The sequence below is a fragment of the Mus caroli genome, chromosome 4 (assembly GCF_900094665.2).
Source record: "Mus caroli chromosome 4, CAROLI_EIJ_v1.1, whole genome shotgun sequence".
NCBI classification, from domain to species: domain Eukaryota; kingdom Metazoa; phylum Chordata; class Mammalia; order Rodentia; family Muridae; genus Mus; species Mus caroli.
The window spans coordinates 40,812,922-40,834,184 of NC_034573.1; the positions used below are offsets into that span (position 1 = coordinate 40,812,922).

Consider the following 21,263-nt stretch of genomic DNA (forward strand, 5'->3'; position numbering starts at 1 on the left):
GGGAGGACAGTGAGTAGATGGGAGGACAGTGAGTAGATGGGGAGGACGGTGAATAGATGGGGAGGGCAGTGAGTAGATGGGAGGAGAATGAGTAGATGGGAGGGCAGTGAGTAGATGGGAGGACAGTGAGTAGATGGGATGACATTGAGTAGATGGGAGGGACAGTGAGTAGAAGGGGAGGGACAGTGAGTAGATGGGAGGATAGTGAGTAGATGGAGGGACAGTGAGTAGATGGGGAGGGCAGTGAGTAGATGGGAGGACAGTGAGTAGATGGGAGGACAGTGAGTAGATGGGGGGACAGTGAGTAGATGGGAGGACAGTGAGTAGATGGGGGGACAGTGAGTAGATGGGAGGACAGTGAGTAGATGGGGAGGACAGTGAGTAGATGGAGGGACAGTGAGTAGATGGGAGGACAGTGAGTAGATGGGAGGGACAGTGAGTAGATGGGGAGGACAGTGAGTAGATGGGAGGACAGTGAGTAGATGGCAGGGACAGTGAGTAGATGGGAGGACAGTGAGTAGATGGGAGGGACAGTGAGTAGATGGGAGGGACAGTGAGTAGATGGGAGGACAGTGAGTAGATGGGGAGGACAGAGAGTAGATGGAGGGACAGTGAGTAGATGGTAGGACAGTGAGTAGATGGGAGGGACAGTGAGTAGATGGAGGGACAGTGAGTAGATGGGAGGGACAGTGAGTAGATGGGAGGACAGTGAGTAGATGGGAGGACAGTGAGTAGATGGGAGGGACAGTGAGTAGATGGGAGGACAGTGAGTAGATGGGAGTGACAGTGAGTAGATGTGGAGGACAGTGAGTAGATGGGGAGGAACAGTATCTGCTATAGGGCATGGGAAAGCCCTATCCAGGGAGGTGACTACAGTGTGGGACACAGGAAGTAACAGAGTAGCCAGGTAGTTAGCAGCACAGCTTTCTAAGCTCCTGGGATGAGCCCGCCCCATGCTGGATCTGATCCCAGCCCTCATCTCTGTTTGTGATGTATCCAGGACTGGGTGCTGCCCAGCTGCAGTGGGAATCAGTTACTCGACAGTTGCTCAGCCTTCCTCCATGAGACTGCGTTAGAGGGAGGGTGAAGGCAGCTCAGAAAGCTCAATTTTTAGTACAGTTGTTTATTGCTAGCAATAAATATTCTCGATGGTATGAATTTGCAAGGCCAGAGGACCAAACCCCCTCCATATCAGGCCTGGGATCTGATCCCCAGAAAGACACCCATGGGAACCTTGAGAGGCAGTGGGGGGGGGGAAGGGGGCGGGGGGGCGGGGAGATGGCGGCCTCAGAACTTGGGTATATTCCTGAGGCTGTGTCACAGTGAGAATTTGGGAATTGCGCTTGATGAATCTGACTGCCAGTCAACTCCAAAGCATGATGACCTATCTCCTGTCAGTCCCGATTAGTGCCTGGGTTGAAAATGGCTTTTTATGTACAGAGGCCCGGAAGGCATGGGATGAGAAGCATGGTTAGATTTCTCAATTAGCAAAGTGATTGGAGGGAGCGCTGGTGGCTGAGTTCACCCTAGGTGTGCAGTCCAGTGGGTTGCATGGCTGGAGTCATCCTACTGCCTCAGTACCCCAGAGGTACCAGAGATGCTGACTCATCAGAGGAGGGATACTATGGAGGGATCCCAGTAACAATGCATACTGAGTAGTGGGTTGCTTTACCCAGTTCCTTCCTCAAGTGGGGGAAGCCAACACCCAAGATAGCAATTTGGTTACAGTAAAACATCTTTCTTGGGAATAATGATTTTCCCATAGAAACACCTGGCAGTCTTAGATTGGCTCCCAGATACATGTGATATTGACATGTTCTCAGAAGGAGGCCAGATCAAAAGTGGTGTGAGGGTGGCCCAGTCTTAGACCAAGTCAGTCAGTTGTTCCTTGCCTCCCCGGGCAAAGAGCCCCGAGGCTCCCAGGTGGGAGCTATTAGCCGAGCATCTGTGGCATCTGGGGGATGGGCTAACCCAGTCAGACCCTTCAAAGTGATCCCCGGAGACCTGGGTGGTATGCCAACAGCACCTGTGCATTAGTTTTGTGCTTAATGCTATGAGATGATTCTAAGGGCAGCCAGAGGTGGGATGGCACAGAGGCAGGCAAGAAGCAGGTTGGTGACAGACACCTTCCTTCTCAGCAACTCAGATCCCGTGAGTAAGAGTGAGTGGCAGAGAGCCCCAAATCACGTTTGCCCACAGGTACACTTTATTTGGCTCTGACCACTATAGCCTTAACAAGGATTAATAGACTGGCTCACCATTGAGAGGGTGGCAATGAGTTATGCGTGTGAAGCGCACAGCCCCTCACAGGTATACCGTGACTTGCTACTGACTCAAGCCCCCTCAGAACGCAGCATCCATAACAAAAACTGCAGTATGAGGGCTGTCAGTGGGCACTGAGCACGCGAACATTACCAACTAATTCCCATTCTTCAGATGAGAAAACTGAGGCCCAGACAGTGAATATTTTCCCAGGTCACCTAGCCCCACCAGGTACACTGCAGTCTTTCTGTCTGGCTTCATGACTGCAGTTTCTGTGAGTTTGTCGGGGCTGTTCTATGCAGCAGCTTGTTTCTCGTGTTAGAGGGTGGCTGGTTCGACAGTGTGGATGGAGAGAGACTGGTTCTGAAGCCACCTTCTTTCTCCACTAAGTATGTGAGAGAGGCTCTGTTCTCTCACAAAGTATTCCAGGATGCTGGGGACCAGTGGGAAGGAGAAGGGGTTTTGGAAGGAAGTTTGTTGCTCCCAATGTTAGTCAAGGAGGCTCTGGAGAGGGGCCCTAGGATAGGACACAGCGAGTGATATGGGAATGAGCCAGGTCCCAGGGCTTCAGACAAGGTCTGGAGCAGATGCCTGAGAACTGAGCTGCATCACATAGCACTGGGGCAGAGCCAGGGCTGATTGGATGACGGCTCCCCCCAAACCATGATGTCTCAAATGTGTTAAAATAGAAACTAAGCCCTGCCTCTGGGCTAAATGAGGGCATCAAACACAGGACACGGACATGTAGGAGCTGTGTAGAAAAATGAAACCAGCCACCCACAGGAAGTTCTCAGAGATGGTGTTTAGTTGTGTGTGCACGGGCACATCTGTACATGTGTGCCTATGTCTCATAGGCACATATGTATGTGTGTACATATATCTATGCATGCGTACCCGTGTACATACACGTGGGTTAGATGTGTCAGTGTGGACTTGCATGTATGTCTGAACATGTGTGCATTGAGTGTGTGTGTGTGTGTGTGAAGGATTTCTGGATAGAGAGTAAACTCCTCAACTTCAGGATGACAGACAGCTGCCCTGGGCCGCAGTGGTATGGGATAACAGGTCGTTTGAGTCTACTTTGTGCTCTCTCCCGCCTGGGGCATTTTCCCCAGGCTGCATGCTTTACTTGGGCCATTGGGATTCCAACCCGACCTGCTTTGTGAACTTTTCTTTTTTAGTAAAATGTTGTTGGGAGTGGGTGAGCAGCAGTGACTGGTTTTCAAGTCTTAGCAGAGATACGTTTTACAAAACCCTAACACAAAAGCTTTAATGGACCTGCTGGCCTGTGATTCCCTCCTGGCCAGGAACAAAAGCAACCAGGTCATGCGCTCTATGACAGTTCGTGTAGAGTCCTTTCCTTCCCTGTGAGCTAAACCTGAAGAGAGCAGCCATCAAGAGAAAGGTCTCAGCCTAGGACAGGGCCTCTTGGACAGAGGCTGCCTGGTGCGCTGCCCTTGCTGGTTCAGAGAAGCTGGCGAAGGATGAAGGGTGTGATGTGGATACTCACGCTGGCCAGCAGAGGGCGTCAGATCCTTAGGAGCTGGAGTGACAGGCAGTTGTAAACCACCCAGCGTGGTTGCTAGGAACCAAACTCAGATTCTCTGGGAAAGCATTAGCTGCTCTTAGCTACTGAGCTCCCGCCTCATGTTTCACTCTTCTAAAACATACGTTCTAGAGGCTGGGGATGTAGCTCAGTTAGTGGAGTGCTTCACAGGCACAAAACCCTGCATTCAGAGAGATGGGCCACCTCCTTCCTGGCTGTGCTGGCTTCTGCATGGAGTCTACCCATGGAAAGTGTCAATCACAGGAAACAGCTTAGCAGGAACCACACTCTCTTTCCAAGGTCCTCACAGGAGTCCCTTAATCACCCCTAAAACCAGTTGCACTCGTATGCCAGATTGCTCCACAGGCTGAGATGACAGGGAAACTTTATACGTATCACATTGCCATAGGAAGTAAAGTGTGGATCTATTATTCCAGCATGACATAGGCACCACATATTACATAAGATGAGTTTTAAAGAATGAGCAGAGAAGAGGACAGGGTGAAGGCTCAATTGGTAAGGCCCTTGCCTTGTAAGCATAGGACCTAAATTCAATTACCAGCACGCATGTAAACTCGGGGTATAGTGGTACACACTTACAATGCCAGCACTGGGGAGTCTTGGACAAGGACCTGAGGACAGGTGGATCCTCGAGTCTAACCTGATTGGGGATCAAAAACCAAGGTAGAGAGACCCTAAGTAATGGTACCGCAGACGGTGCCATCGCCTCTGGTCTCCACACACACTTGTGCACGCTCACACACAGGCATTTGTGCAAGCACACGCGTCCACCAACACCCACATAGAGACTAGCCAGAAGGATCCTTCCCATCACAGCGGTAGTAACCCTAACTAAGACAAGGCCTGTGGGTGAAACGTGGTGGGTGAATGCGAGTGGCCCCCATATTTGAATGTTTAATCACCAGAGAGTGGAACTGTTTGAAAGGGTTAGAAAGATGAGGAGGCATGGCCTTGTTGGAGGAAGTGTGTCCTGGGGGTGGGCTTTGAGGTTTCAGAAGCCCATGACAAGCCCAGGCTCTCTGTTTCTCTCTGCCCACGGATGAAGATATGAGGCTCTCAGCTCCAGGGCCACGTCTGCCTGCAGGCCACCACGCTCCCCGCTATGATGATAATGGACTGACTCTCTGAAACTGTAACCAAGCCCTCAATTAAATGCTTTCTTTTATAATTGTTGCCATGGTCATGGTGTCTCTTCACAGAAATAGAACAGTGACTAAGACACGGGCCCTTACTGAGAGACCAGTGAAGGAGATGTTCTGGGCATAGCATTGCTTGGCACTTGAAATTTTTTTCATGGCCTCTTTTTTTGTTTTTAAATTGATGAGACATATATAATTATATATATATATAATTATATATAAATAAAACATAAAAATATGTACATAAAAATAACATTATACAGACTTATCAGGTTATATATAACCTGCTACATATATTCAGGGCTGTGCTGGCCTCCCTGCTCTAGACCCTCCTCAGACCATGTCCAATCTGTCTACTACCCAGAAAGATTTGGCCAGCAGGAGCACATCCTTCTCTAGGATCTAGCCTGTCAGTCGGACTGATCCTCCCCTCTATGCACCCTTCCAACCCCACCACTCCAGATTTAGCCCAGGTTCCAAATCTAGCACAATGGCCAAGTCTGGCCTGCACAGCAACCAACCTCTAGGCTCTACAGGGCTCCTGCCCTCCCAGGACCCACAGGCCCTTCCCATGCCACATCCATTGGTGTTGGGTAACTCTTAGTTACTTTTCTATTGCCATGACAAAATACCATGACCAAGGAAACGTATAAAAGAAAATATTCAATTCGGAGGGCGTGGTTCCTGAGGGTTTAAGTCCATGGCCATCATGGTGAGAACATGGCAGCAGGCAGGCAGGCAGGCATGGCACTGTAGCAGTAGCTGAGAGCTTACATCTGATCCATAAGCATGAGATAGATAGATAGATAGATAGATAGATAGATAGATAGATAGATAGATAGACAGAGAGAGAACTGAGAAGTTTCCTGAGCTTTTTAAACCTCAAATCCCATTCCAGTGACACACCTCCCCCAACAAGGCCACGCCCTCTCGTCCTTCCCAAACAGTTCTACTAACTGGGAATGAAGCATTCAAATGTGAGCCTACGGAGGTTATTCTCATTCAAACCCCCTCCATAACCAGTTGGTATGCTCTTCCCTGGGGAAACCTATGTCTTCCACTGCCAGCCTTCCCTAGCTGCCTGTAGCTCTCTCTGTGGGGCTGGGGCCTCTTGCCTCACCCTCCCCACCCACAGTAGCATGTTTACTGGTGTTGGCCTTGCTCAGATCATGAATTTTAGCATAGCTCCTGGGAAATCCTCAAGTTTGAGCAGAAACCATGCTCCATGATCCATGCTTCACTTTCAGAAAAATGATTGTGTAGCAGTGTCTGGCAGGTGCCCAGCCTGGGGTTCATTCCCCACATGTGCTTGGCAGAGGAAGGTACTAGGTGAGAAAGAATCCTGGGATTCTGGAGTGTGGGGTCTTTTCAGGCCTGAATATGATTCTGTGTCCCCAGAATGGAGAGATACACAGCCTGGGTCACTGGCATACAGCAGAGCTATAGAAGATCTGGTCCCCAAACGGACGAAGCAGAGCTGAACCCCCCCAGGCTAAGCTGGATCTTCTCTGTGCATCAGAGAAGACATTTCTTCACCAACATGCCAGCTAGGCACCCAGGCCCAGTTCCCGGCTGACGGCGCACACTGAATCAATTGGAATTGAGTCACTGATATAATTAATTTAATGCATTTAAATGATTTTCTGTATAGTAAACATGCTGAATGAGGGTGACCCAGAATACCGTGTCTGCCTGAGAAATGGAGACGGTAAGAGTGACGATGAAGCTGCTTCAGCAAAGCGCTCTGAGCTCTTCCCACTTGTTTATGTCTTCCTAACTCCTCACTGATTGCTGAACTTGGCCTTCTGCGACCTCCCTGGGCCACAAAGGCACTTTGTACTGTGTCAGAGGATATTGTATTTTCATCAATCCAAAGATAATTTTAATGAGACCTGTCTGCAACCCAGAGCCAGGTGCATCGTAATACCCAACAAACTGGGAAGCGGAAGATAGAACGGAGAGCCAAATGGATTCACATTGCAGCCTTTCTTGACTTAAGGGGACTCTCGAGGGCAGCCGGGACAGGAGGTGGAGTTGAAGGAGGTATGGTTGGGTCTGCCTGCCTTTGGGGCTCTGCCAAGACTTAGTGCTGGGGGCCATGAGTGAGCCATACCTCCCTCCAGATCAGTGTCACTGGTAACATTAGGGTGTTGGCTCTGAGCACTTACAAGAGTGTGTGCAGGTCTGCCATTGGCTGAATTATGACTCAGACTGGTGCAGGTGTCAAGGAATTTCCCATTAGTAAGAAATTCATCTTCAAGCCCTGGAAAGCATTTTAGCCCGTCTTAGCTAATTGCTCATCAAGTAGTGATTATTTGGCTTAGATGACAGGGTGTGCTTCACAGGGGTTATAAATGAGCTCTGGCGGAGCAGTGCCAGGCGCCAGGCGCCAGGCGTAAGGCTGGCCTCTGGGCTTAGAGATGCAGCAAAAGGCTTCTGGGCTTCCGCAGCGATCCACGAGCCAGGCTGTGTTGGGTGTCATGAACTCATTCTTCCAACAAGAAGCAAAGCAGAGGATGGGTAAGCAGCCCCGCCCACCCTTCCTCTCCAGGTGAGCAGAGAATGTGCACAGGGATGGGAGCAGGTGGGGTGTCATAACTGGGAGGAGAGGCTGAGGGAAGGATTCCTCTGATAACCCAGAAGCTCATACCCCAGACTAGCCCTGAACTTGCTAGGTAGCCACAAATGACCTTGAACTTCTGGTCCCTCTGCCTTTGACTCCTGAGTGTTGTGGTTTTAGGCCGGTGCCACCAAGTGCGGTATTGGTGACACCAAGGATCGAACATAGAAATTTGCTCACACCAGGTCAGCACTGTGCCAATGGGGCCTTGCCCCTAGTCCGAGAAGCCTCTTTCTTTCAATGTGTTTCAGGCTCTATGTAGCCTGGGCTGGCCTCAAGTTCACAGTCCTCCTACCACCACCTACTAAGTGCTGGGATTATGGGCATGTGCCACCATACCTGGGTTTTAGTAAGCTTTGTATTGTGGGCTCTGAATGTGATTTTATAAGGGATTTCTGAGGGTAAAGGCATCCCTTTAAGCCTGAGTTTGAGGCTAGATTCAGTAAAAATGTGCTTGGTCAGTAGTACAGCACCTTCACGTCTGAATGAGGGAGGGGGATGTCAGCATTTAGATCCTTCGACCTAGGGATGTTGGAAACCAACTTCCCTTCTGCAAACTGAGAGCCCCGCCCCCCGCCCCTTTAGGCAGGGAAGTGGCTGCTGAACTACAGTTTCCTTAGAATCACCGAGTTTAGAGCCCTGTTCAGTGAGTCTGACTAGCTTTTGGGTGATACTCACCACATTCTGAATGGCTGCCCCCATGAGAGTCCTTATCAACTCAAGACTTACCTTCCCAGCTTACCGACCCAACTTACCTTCCCAGGCCTACCATCTGCCTCCTCAGCATCCTGTCTCAGATGATGGTATCCTCCCCTAGCCAATCCCACCTTCCCTCTTACTCGACTTCCACCTCGTCAGTCAGCTTTGAAGGCCTACTGCTTGTACACCACTCAAGGCCAGGCTCAAATGCCACCTCTTCTGAGAAGCCTTCCCTGAATTCTCCACAGAGGTCAAGGGCATCCTTGTAAGCTGGTGGAGTTCTCCCCAGAGCCAAATGCTCTAAACCCTTCCATGTCATCTCTGCTCATGTCTCACTCCTAGATCTGCACCACTACACACATCTTGCAGCTTCTGTAAGACCTGCCGGCCACACCACCAGTGCCTGAAAATGTCTTCCAAACTCAGCAAGAAACACACCAACCCTCCCGTCTCGTGGTATCCCATCATGGACTGATCTCTAATTGATACCCAGTTAGACAGAACAAGGATAACACATTCACTCATTCCTGCTTCAGCCAAAGCTCCTGTGTTTGCTAGGAAGACCAGAGGCAGATAGAGTACCACGAGATTCCCTACACCCATGCCCAGAAGGCAGTGCCATGTGGCCATGATGATGGAAACCAACATTTAAGTCCCAACTCTTCCTAGGGTTAGCTTTCTACTTCAAAGGTCCGAGTTCTAGGCTGATCATCTTTAACAGGTATAGGATCAGCAACTGTTCCTCTCATGGGGCATAAAGATGCAACAGGACCAATATTAGAATAGTACCAAGAGCTGGCATTTCCTGGGTTTAAGCCCTAGATATACACAACTGGGTAGGATCTATACAATGTGCAGGGCCAAGCCCACAGTGAATGTTGGGGATCTATTGAGCATTATGGGTGCTAATTTTCCAATGTTCATGTAAGGTGTATGTATTACCATCTGCATTTGCCAAGTGAGAAACTTGAAGCTCAGACCAGGAAATCTCCCCAATCAATGTTAGCAGCAGGTGCCACATGAGCACCTCTTTCTGTCTTGTGCTAGAGATTGAACCAAGGACTCTAGGAACGTTGGGCAAGCATTCAATCCCAGGGCCATGTCCCCAGTCTTCTTTTTGCTTTCAATTTTGAGACAGTCACACTGAGTTGGTCAGGCTGGCCTTGAATTTACTCTGTATGGCAGGCAGGTCTTGAACTTGAGACCTTTCTGCCTCTGTGTCCCAAGTAGCTGGGATTACAGGCTTGCACCTCCAGGCCCAACACAATGACTAATCTCCGCAACTACTTTGCAAACAGAAGCACTGTCCCCATTCAGTTCAAAGAAGGTCACTCATAAGTGGAGATGCAGGATTTGAACCTGAATTTGGCCCACTGTACCCACAGGTCTTTCTTATTGGTGAGTCATGGAAATGTTTCCCCAGAGAAAGAGTCCATCCCACCCCAGCCTTCTTCCCAATCTTCCTCCCACAGTCCTGTGGCTCACAGGAAACCCGAGAGAAGAAAGCACACATCAACACACATCAGCACACATCACCAGTGCCTAACGGTCCCTCTTTTGACCTTGTATGATTCCCTAGGGCACCGAAAAAGCAGCCCAGGAGGCTGGGGACTGACCGTGACTCCGAAGAAGTTGGTTTCGTTCATGGCATTGAGGATGATTCTGCCCAGGGTGTGGTCTGTGTAGTTGAAGTCCTGGATCCGCTGGTGCCTGCTACTGGCATGCAGTGTCTCCATGGCCCTCTGCAGGGTCTTGGCGATGACCCAGATGCCATCGTAGGCGTACCCATGGAACTTGCTGGGCCCCACACCCGAACGCTTGCTGTTGTATTCTCTTTCGTATTGCTGTGGAGTCTGGAAACGCAATGGGGAGGGGACACGGAGTTACAGCAGGCACAACTGGCACACGGATACTCTTCAGAGTCTATTGTGTGCCCATCACAATGCTGGGCTCACAGTCCATCCTGTCTCTTCATTCTGCAACGATTTCCTAACGTGGCAGCCATTACTGTCTCCCCTTTTACAGATGTGGACACTGACTTGCTCAGGTCCCAGAGTCGGTGAGTGACAGGGCTGATCTAACCCAGCCTGTCGAAGCAGAGGGTGTAATATTCACTAATCATATCTCCCCCTGATGTTTGCAGGGTCTGGAAGAATTGCTGGCTCATTTACTGAACCTAGAAATTGAAGCTGTATACAAGTTGACAAAATATTCGATGGTTAATTTTCCATTTCCCGCCAGAATAATCATACATTCCAAATGATTTGAAGTGCTTGATTTGAATTCAGCACTGGGGGTTCTTTTGAGAAAAGCCAGCCTTGCTGGGCAGTCCAGGCCCATCAGTCCCTTCCCTTTCTTCTGCCTCCAGCCAGCAGCTCATGGGTTCTCTCTGTCTTTTGCCTTCACCTTCAGAGAACTCTGGACCATCTCAGAGGTGGTCACCCTTAAGGACTGGAACCAAGCAAGGCCACAGGTCCCAGGCTCTGGGAATGGCCCTAGGATATGGGCAGGGGACTCAGAGCATGGGTTAGAAGATATGTCTAACACTTTACCTTCTGATATGATGCAGTCATTTACTAAGGTCACAATCCAGATCAAGTTGCAGATCAAGTTACAAAAAAGTATTGCAACCCCCTTCAGTGTTTTAGGCTTACGACTGCTTCTGTGTTGGGCTGTGTTCATAGCTATCTTTGGCTGCATGCATGTTAGATATGCTGAATTGAGAATTTAGAAGGTTCTAGCTCTGTCCTCACAGTCCTGTGATTCTGAGCCTTAATGGAAAGGCCATCTTGGAACACAGACCCTGAGGCAGATCCAAACAAAGACGATCTGTATGTACCTTCTACGTGTCCCTTCAAAGCTACAGCAGGGACTGTGAACAGCTTGACACTGAACCACAGATGGTCCCCTATTCCTTGTTGAATTTTATAAAAGAATCCACTGGTGACATTAACATCCTGATTCGCCACAATTTCCTGACATTGCTCTTTGACTCTGGTGCCTGAGGTTGTCCTTCCATGTGATATCACCCGGGGAACCCATGACCTCAGCCTCCTCTCCACGAACCGTTTTCAAATCCTCTGACCTCCACATAGCCACCTGGAAAACCCCCTGAGGGTCAAACCACACAGAAACTGGATCCCTTGTCATTTTATGCTCAGAAGGGCCTGAGAGGGTCACATGTGCCCTCTGTACAGCCCGAGGGGCCTAGGGTCACAGTGGTTGCTGCAAGCGTGTGAGTGGTGCATGAAGTCAGATGGGCACCCATCCTGTTGCTGCTCACTGGCAGTGAGGTCATCACTGTTCATGGGAAGATCGATCGCACAGCTGTCCTTAGTCAGTAGTCAGGGAAGATGGGTCTGTACTTTCCACGGCAGTGGCTTTTGCATGCATGGAGCCCACCATCCAAAAAGTAGGGGTTTTGGTAGAGCCACCCAGACAGGTGTCCAGGAGGAGCCCAGACCAGATGTGGCTCTTGGAGGATTTCTGTCTGTACAAGTGGAATATGTCCAGCAATGAGTCCATGGCTCTCCCTCTAGTCTCAGGCTCTTCTGGAAGCCCAGGCTATCCTTTAACTGTCACTCATCTCTAGCTACCACTTTTATATATGTCTCTCCAAATCCAAGCAGAACTGACTTCACACCAGGCCTTTGGACCAGCTTAGCTCCTGCATCCACACCCCACAGAATGACTCATACAACATTCCTGTGTGCTCTGGTCTGTGCAGGCATGGCTACAGAGTGCCGGCACCTTCTTCCTTAGCCAAGTTCACTCTTCCTAGGGAGCTGTCTAGAATGGGGTGCTCTCTCTTCTTCTACCCTTCCAGGTGCCTAGATTACATGGAGTTTCCTGGTACCCCAGGGCTTTTGCACTGGCCATGCCTATCAGACTCCCCCTCCACCCCAGCTTGGTGTGCTACATAGTCATAGCATCACGATACTGGGACAGGTCTCCTAAGCTAGCCTTTGCACACAGAGGAACCTCTATTCTTTCTAGCACTTACCATTCTTATGTGGCCTGCTGTTTGGCCTCTGTTTCTGCATACCACTAGCGCTGGCTCCACGGGGTCACTAAGTGGTTCCCAGAATCACATGACACACACATAGAACTCAGCCTTGCTGTCTGCTAAATGCCTATGCACACATCACAGGGATAAATGCATGGACACACAGGGGCATGCTTATGGATAAACCATGGGGCTGAATGTCGAGCTTGTCATAGCACGGGGTTAAATGATTTTCCCTGATACTGAAAGGTGCCATGCCCCTGTGTATGAAGGGATATGTTTACAAGCATACTTAATAATTGGTGTCTTGATAACCTGTGTTTAATTGTCAGTTTTTCAAGAAAAAGTATAATCTTCTCTTATATTTGCATTTTTTTCCTATCTGGTAGAATGAACTTCTTTCAAATATTGACCAAAAGCAGTTTTTACTTCTGAGGTAAATTTCTTCTTTCCACAACATTGCTGCAGTGATGTCTGATCTTCCAATTTTTAAAATAATATTGCTTTTTTTCCCCAGTTTTTTATTGCTTGGTTATCTGTGGATGTATGTATGCGCACTTGTGTGTGTGCATGAATATGTGTGTGTCTGTGTGTCTGTGTGTGCTTGCACTGAGTACTGATTCCACAGCAATTCTACCACAGGGATGCCCCTCACCTCCTCATCCCTCCATACTCCCAGGCATTGAGTTTGCAAGCATCCTACCCCAGCTTCCCCAGTAGCTGGGGCTGCAGGCCTGGCTGCCATAGACAGATTTAAAAACTTTAAACACGAGTTGTGATTTGGGTTTGCATGATGGTTCGTGTTAATTTTTGATTGACAAGACTGTGAACCACCTGGCAAATGGGCCTCAGGGCGGGCTTCTGAGGGTGTGGGAGGAGCACCCAGCTTAGTTGTGGGTGGGAACACTCCCTGGGCTGGGATCCTGGGCTTGAGGCGGTGTATTCCTGGGCTTGAGCATGTATTCGTTGCTCTCTTCTCCTGGCTGCGGATGTGGTGAGGCAGCAGCTTCAGCTCCTCGCCGTGACTCCCACCATGAGGGACTGTGACCTGGAACTGAGCCAAAATCAACTTTCTCCTCTGAGTTGCTCTTGTCGGGATGCTCTGTCACAGTGACTAGAAGAGAAACTAAAACTGTCTGTTTCTGGTGGTTAATTTAGCTCTTGGGTATTTTTAAAGTATGTAAAACTATCTAGATGTGTATCTCGGTATTAACTGCTTTCCCCTCACGTTGCTTCTTGAGGCAGGGTTTCTCTGTGTATTCCTGACTGTCCTGGAACTAGCAAGCATAAGAGGAATGAGGAGACCCTTTGACCTCTGTCTTCTTGGATTTCCCTCCCTACATCTGCTCTCAGATACACACAAAGTCACTGGAGGGTGGGGTGTCTGTGCTGGTCAGCTCTCTGCAACTATAACATAGTATATAAGCTTAAGAGAAACCTTAAGAAAAAGAAGTTTTGGTTGGTGATTGGCAGGCCTCATTATTTTGTCCTGGGGTGAGGCGGCTCACAAGGGGGTGTGTGTGGTCAACAACACCACTAACCGCATAGTCCAGGGAAGAAGGAGAAAGAGGAAGGAAGCTGTGTTCACAGTTCTCTCCCAGGGCTTGTCTCCAGTCACAATGATGTCTCACTAGGCTCCAACTCCCAAAGGTTCTGTGACTTCCCAACAGCGCCCTCCTTAGGAGCAAACCTTTAACTCATGACTTTTGGGGACCTGCATCGAGGCCACGACAACACGCATCTAGAATGTCATTTATTCCACCTCATGGTTCAGTCAGGTGATATTTCTCTTCATGTCCTAGGGCATATTTGAAGCTGTCTGGGATCCTCTAAACGTGAGGAGCTGTTACAGTTTGGGTTGACAGTGGCGCCTGTTCACTCACACGCTCTAATACTTGGTTCTCAGTTGGTGGTTCTGTTCAGGGAGACTGTGGAGACAGTGGGAGGTGGGGCCTTTCTGGAGGAAGTGAATGGTTAGGAGGTGGGCTTTGTGGTTTATGGCTCTGTCCACTTCAAACCCAAGTCTCTCTGTGTTTCCTGGTTGGCAGCCAAGATGTGGACAAGTGGAACCATGGGTTCCCAACACCACAACTGTAAGCCACTCCGGCTGCAAACCCTTCCTTGTGATGGAGCGTATCTCCTTAAATCATCAGACAAAATAGATATCCCTTTCCTTAAGTCTGGAATTTGTTCCCAGCAATGAGACGGTAACTACTGCAGGCTGGGATGGAGAGCTGAGGTGAGCAGGCCCGGGGTGGCCTCAAGAGCAGTTCATTGCCTGAATAGGTTAACTTTCTCGATGTAGTGTGTGTGTGTGTGTGTGTGTGTGTGTGTCTGTCTGTCTGTCTGTCTGTCTGTCTGTCTGTGCACCTGTGTGTAAGTCCCATAAAAGGATTAAGATCATACAACCTATTTGATTTGGCCTTGGGACCGACCCAGGTCCTATGTCTACTCTTTACATGAGTCCCTTAGAAATTTCTATTCTTTCCTACCTTACTTCTCTACTTTTGTTGTCCCGAGAGATGAGATGCAGGAACAGAGCCACGGAGACGAAGGGCTTGGCTGTCCTCCGTGTTTCTATGAGCAGAGGCTCGGGATAGGACCGGTGTTAGGTCTCTTTGCCTTTCCTACTGGGTCACATCCATTCACCACTGCTCCCTAGGGATGCCAGGGCCACCATAGGGCAAGTTCTTGTGAGCGCCAGAGACAAGGCCTCCACTGGCTAGCTGACAAGAAGTCAGGGCACTGTTCTTCCGGAGGTTATATTTATCCCAGGGGCTAGAAGTTTCTGAGAAATAACATTACCTAGATGTCTCCCCTCGCTCCCAGGCTGGGTTCAGTGTCGTTAGGGAGGCAGTTTTTAGGGCTTGGATCATCCTTTCCTTCTGGAAATGTGTTATAAGAGTGGCTAATCTCTCAGGCTAGCCTGCAAGGGCTTGCAGAGCTAACAGGTGGCCCAGTGCTCTGAGTCTGTGATTCCAGCACAGCCATGCTGGCATGACTCCCGTGGATCATCTGTTTGACAGGATGTAGGCTCACCCATGTTTATAAGGGGTTTCTAAATTGGGTTCACTGAGGCGAGAAGTGGGCAGCACCATGGCACGGGCTGGGGGCTTGGACCGAAGAGACAGGAGGGAGTGTGCCGTGTGCCAGCTTCGTCTCTCTCTGCTGCCTGGCTAGAGATGCAGTGTGAACAGCTGCCTTAAACTCTTGTTACCATGACATCCTTGCTCTGATGGACTAAACCCCAAACTGTGAGCCAAAGAAGCTCTTCTTTTTCCTTCCTTTCTTCCTTTCTTGAATTACTTTGTCATATACTTTTTAATGATGAATCTTGCTTTCTGGGAGAATGCATCCTTGTGGACAGATGGGGAAGGGACAAGGACACATCTTTTTTTATGTTCTAGCACACACGCACACATACACACACACTAACACATGTGTATACACATATTCATACATGTGCAAACAAATGCACACACATGAACACACACACTAACACACAAGGACACACACACACACATGCACCCATACACTCATATATGCACACATGCACACACATGTGCACATACATCAACCTGATCAAAGTATTAAAAAAAAGCCAGTTGAAGATCAAAATCAAAACATAGCTAGAGAGAAGAGACACATCACTGGTAAAGGACCAATGTATGACAGCTGGCTTAACAGAAATAGTGAAGCAGGAAACAGTGACATCATAAGACTGGAAGGAAATGGTAGATGAGGCTACCCCTTGCTAAGAAAGTGCTCAGAATTAAAGGTGAGGCAAAGGACACTTCACACAGGTGAGCAGGGAGAATGTGTGCGGTAGATAACATCAAGATGGTGTGACAGTGGCATAAAGATAAATGGACCCTAGAGGACAGTGGACAACAGTACATAGCTAGGTCACGCCGTGCAGCTGCTCTGTTCATGGCCGAGGTCAGGCAGCGTGGACTGGGAGGAAGTCAGAAATGGCCCTTTCAATAAATGGTCCTGATAAGTCACCCGTCATATGGAAAACAAAACAAACATTGATTTTGTTTTAGACGTGCATATAATCATTTGTGTGCATACCTTATATGGAAACATGAAGGTACAGAACGAACCTGAAGGTCATGGTGGAAGGCTGAACTGCCTAACTGTCGAGGAAGGGCTCAGTGTTCACCAGGACACAGCACTGAGCACCTAATGAGTGCAGCTGCATTAAAAACAAGGCCTTCTACCCATCCAAAGACGCCAAGGGAGTGAGAGACTGGTCACAGAGTGGGGGAAGAAGAGAGTCCCACACAGACCTCTCAAGGGAGTCTCAGGGAGAACCCAGAGGGAATTTCTGTCTCCTGGCCACCAGTGGGCAAGGAGAAAAAGAAAAGAAAAAGACAATCAGGCAGGGACTCCAGGAGAAAAGTGGGTGAAAGACCCAAACAGCAATCATAAAAGAGGCTGAAAAACAACCAAAAAAAATATAGGAGAGACTAGATGGTACTGCCTTGGTAAGACTGCTTGTTGTACAAGCACAAGGACTGGAGTTTGATCCCCAAGACCTACATAAAAATCCAGGTGTGGTGACACCTACTTATAATCCCAGCACTGGGGAGGCAGAGACAGGCAGTCCCACTGACCAGCTAGTCTATCTTATTCAGTGAACTCCGGGTGAGACCCTGCCTCAAAGAAGGTGGATGACATGCCTGAAGAACAACACCTGAACATATTGGGGACAACATGTTGTCTCCCTGCCTTCACGTGTACACTCCTGTGCATATGGATGCACACATGTATAAAAAGGACAAGAAAGTGTCCAATCCCGTTAAGCAGTCAGGGATGGCAAAGTAAGACTCAAGTGGGATACCACGTCCCACCCACAAGCTTGGCTAAAATTAAAAAGCTGACAGCACCGAGTGCTGACAGGGCTGTGCACAGGCTGGAGGTCCCCCTCACTGCGGGTGGGTGTGCAAGTCAGTAGAACCACTTTAGAAAGCTGCTTGGCGGTGCCTGTGAGAGCCCACAGATGCCCATTCTGTGACTCAGAAGTCCCACCAGAGTCCGCACCCAAGCACGGGGCCAGCAAGCCTCCATCACAACACAGCAGAGAGGAGCAGATCAGAAAAAATGCACATGGCAGCTCCACCCAGAGAACATAAAGCAGTTCTCAGAAACGAGAGAGAGAGAGAGAGAGAGAGAGAGAGAGAGAGAGAGAGAGGGAGAGAGCGGGAGAGGGAGAGAGAGAGAGAGAGAGAGAGAGAGAGAGAGAGAGAGAGAGAGAAGCAAAAGTCACAGGATTTCCAGCCTGAACTGACTAACGTGACTAACATGTCCGTTTCCTAGACTGTGATTTACAGTCAGTCCAGTTCTAATAACAACCAGAGTAGGTCTGCATGCAGGGTGTGTGAACAGTTGATGTGATCAAGCACACGGAAATGCTGCAGGGGAGGGGCATCCAAGCCACAGGTCCAGCCAGAGACGCACACTGATGACTCTTCCACACCAAGCCACACAGAGGGTCTGCTCCAGGTAGGATGGAGGGATTTGTAGGGTAACATCATGGAATACTATGCAACACTGAACATGAAACACCTTCCATGTCACTCACTCATATGTGTTTCAGGAAAGAGGAAAGGCCCACAAGACATCAGGCATTCAAAGTCCAGAGTGGTGACTGTAGGGCAAAGGAATCAGAGTGGCAGCTGCTGCTAGTGCCATTGGCTGGGAAGAATATTCAGAGAACTTCTGGGCTACCTTCATCTGTTTTGTGCAGGCTCACTCCCCTTAGCCCACTGTTGTGGCTGTGAGCTCTGCCCCATGAACCTCGAGCCCAGCCCTCAGCCTGAATGTTAATGAGCACTTTGGGGGCAGACTAAGAAATTCCCACTGTGCTACCTCACTAAGCTGTAGGAGACATTTGGGGGCAGACTAAGAAATTCCCACTGTGTTACCTCACTAAGCTGTAGGAGACATCGTTACCAGTACCCCAGGTAAGAAAAGAGGGGGAGGTTAAAAGACTTTCCCCCCTGTCAATCATAGGCTCACCGTGTAACAGCCAACAAGCTATCTGTGACTTCCATGAGATTGCTTGGGTCTGTTTCCAGCAAATGTCCCCCACGGCCTTCCAGGCCAGCCTCACTAAGGGACCAGAGATCTGGATCTTCTCTCTGAATCTCAATGTCTAGAACGGAGTTTTCTTTCCAAGGCTACACATCAAGATGGCCGCCAGAGGGCCAGGGGGCTCATTCTAATTCCAAACAACACAGAAGATGAATTCCCTCCGTGGCAGGTTTTCTGGAAGCCTGAGGAACGTTCATCTCTCTCACAGGCCACCCTAGAAGCCTGGCCACAGCTGGCTTGTGAGGCTAGAGACTGACCATTTTCCAGTCAGAACCCTGTTAGTGGAGACCAGGAGGAAGGGAGAGAAGAATATTGCTATAGACACAGCTACCTGCCTAACCAGCCAGTGTGTCCCCATAGGGCACCAACCTCCTCCCCCTGAGCTGGCTACTCTACCCTCACTGTCTCCCAGGGCATTAGTCATATGGAGGCTGTGTCGGGTGGGGCATTAGCACTGTGAGGCTGGCTCCTGGATTCCCCTGCCTTTCCATGCCCTTCTGTGCCTCTGTTTCAGAGCATCGGGTGGGCATAGTGACCTCCCCCTCCAAACCTCCCACCATTTCCCATCACTGTGTGTCAACGGGAAGTGTCAGGACTCAAGGGCCGCAGCGCATGACTGAGTCCTGCTGGGCACAGGAGCCCCTCCCTAGGTGTGTTGGTTGGTTTTTGTCAACTTGATACAAGCTCAGGCCATCTGGAAGGAGGGGACATCAATTGAGAAACTGCCTCAGATTAGCCTGTAGGTGAGTCTGTGGTGAAATTTCTTAGTTGATAGGTGTGTGTGTGTGTGTGTGTGTGTGTGTGTGTGTGTGTGTGTGTGTGTGTCTACTCTGGGTGGCTTCATCCCTGGGCAGGGGGTCCTGGGGTGTGTAAGAAAGCAGGCTGAGAAAGCCAGGGGAGCAAGCCAGTCAGCAGTACCATATGGTTTCTTCTTCAGTCCTGCCTCCAGGGCACCCGCCCTGGGTGATGTCATGCTTTCAGATGGACATCAAGACCCTTTAGACGTCGTATCACCAACCATGTCACTTAGCTTCCCAGGGCTCCTGTGGACCATTATGGCTTTTGTTGCCCGAGGCTTGGTTTGGTTAATATCCTGTCGTCTGCCTCTGGGGATTTTTTTCCCCTTAGTTTTTGCGTTTTTCTCAAACTTCGCTATTTTTAAATTAAAATATAGTATACTCTGGATCCGAGGCTCTTAATAACTTGCAAACTTTGACACCCATAAAAATAACATTTACCCAAATGAGAGTTATTTCTGCTCATTCCTCAGTGTCTCACTTAGTTTTTTTTCCCCTGCACACATCGATTTTGATAGAAAAATATTTCTTCCAGCATTTTCTAGCCAGGTGCCAACGTGATCTAAGGAGCTGTTTACAAAACCCGTCCTAATGATTTGCTAGGTTTTTGACAAACCAATAAATCACTGGTAGAAAGGTGGTTCTGACTGGGATTAAATAATGAATAAAAACATTTATCTACACTTGGTTATAAAGCTTCCCTAGGAAATGGACTAGGTCCGTAAAAGCCCGAGGTTGAAGGTATAAACTCCTGGCACACAGTGACCATGGTGGCCCCGGCCTATAGTACCAGGACTGGCGAACAGAGGTGGGTAGATCTCTGTGAATTGAAGGGCCAGCCTGGTCTACCAGATGAATTCCAGGCTAGCCAGGGATACACAGTAAAATATACCGGCATGCACACATCCATGCACATGCACACGTGCATGCCCTGGGCATAGACAGGTAGGAGAGGCACATTCAACACTGCATGGGGTTTAGTGGCTGGCCAGAGCAGGAGTGGTGGATATCACAGTCACCTTAGCTGTGGCCTCTTGCTTTTCACAATTCATTTTTTTTTAAAGTCAGGGTCTTTTTATGTAGCTTAGGCTAGCCTGAAATCTCTGTGTAGCTAAGGTTGGCCTGGCATTCCTGAGTGCTTGGATCACAGGTGTGTGCTGGCATGGCCAGCTATGGTCTTCCATATCATTCAGACAGAAGCAGTGGGGGTTTGCATTTGCAATCCCTGTGAGGCATCAAGGCAGGGGCATGACCCTAATGGTCATTGGTGGAGGGAGGCTTCAAGGAACACGTCTTCCCAATTGCGTGGGTGCACCTAATAGACACGGAAGCATCACTGAGTTGGGTATTAGGAGAGAGAGACACACACTTTCCAGGCTGTTCCAAGCTGGAGGAGCTCAGGAAGAGACTTTGGCAGTGATTGGTGTCCCACAATTTGGGGCTCTACCTCTTAGGTGTAAGTATCTTTCTTTTGTATCCTGTCTCAGGTGCCCCAACCCCACCCAGAACAGTCACCTCATTGGATCCTTTTGCTTTCTGACAGACAGGTAGCCACCTACCCTCATTTCCAAGTGTTGTTGCTTAGAAAAGCCCACTGATCTGCTAGGAGCATGCAGCAACCCCGAGGCAACCTTGTCAACATCTACCTACTCAATAAGCCAGGCTGGCCAGGAGGAAGGGACCCCAATACTGACCTTCCCTGAGATGGTCTTGATTTGTTTGGAGCTCAGGGGCTCGAAGTCCACTCCGATGTAGCCTTCCATGGCAGCCAGGAGGCTCCTGCGCAGGCAGCGTGAGGAGTTGGCCTCCACGTGTACCTGTTCCCACCACGCAGGCTCGTACCAGCCCGGGATGATCCACTGGTACTTGCTGCCAAACATGCTCTCCTCAAAGGCCTGCAGGAGGTGGATAAGACCCAGGATCAGTGGGGCTTGGGGTGCCAGGAGAGGGTGCAAGAGCCATGCTTCCTCCTCCCAGAGGGTGTGCAGACTTCTGCCAGCCACCTTCTCTCTGCTACTCTGAGGACCCCAGATAGCATTGGCACATTAGGTAGGATAAAACAGGGAAGTCTGAG

At 49.5% G+C, this 21,263-nt stretch overlaps 1 protein-coding gene across 1 annotated transcript in view; it reads right to left on the reverse strand.

The window, feature by feature from the left end:
- The window catches only part of Gabbr2 (gamma-aminobutyric acid type B receptor subunit 2), a 328,989-nt gene that overhangs the window by 114,141 nt on the left and 193,585 nt on the right, over positions 1–21,263 (reverse strand). The window contains exons 6-7 of the mRNA XM_021159700.2: positions 20,884–21,084; positions 9,904–10,140 (exon numbers count right to left, since the gene is read on the reverse strand). Of these exons, the coding sequence (XP_021015359.1) occupies positions 9,904–10,140; positions 20,884–21,084 (438 nt within the window). The remainder of the gene's footprint in view (positions 1–9,903; positions 10,141–20,883; positions 21,085–21,263) is intronic.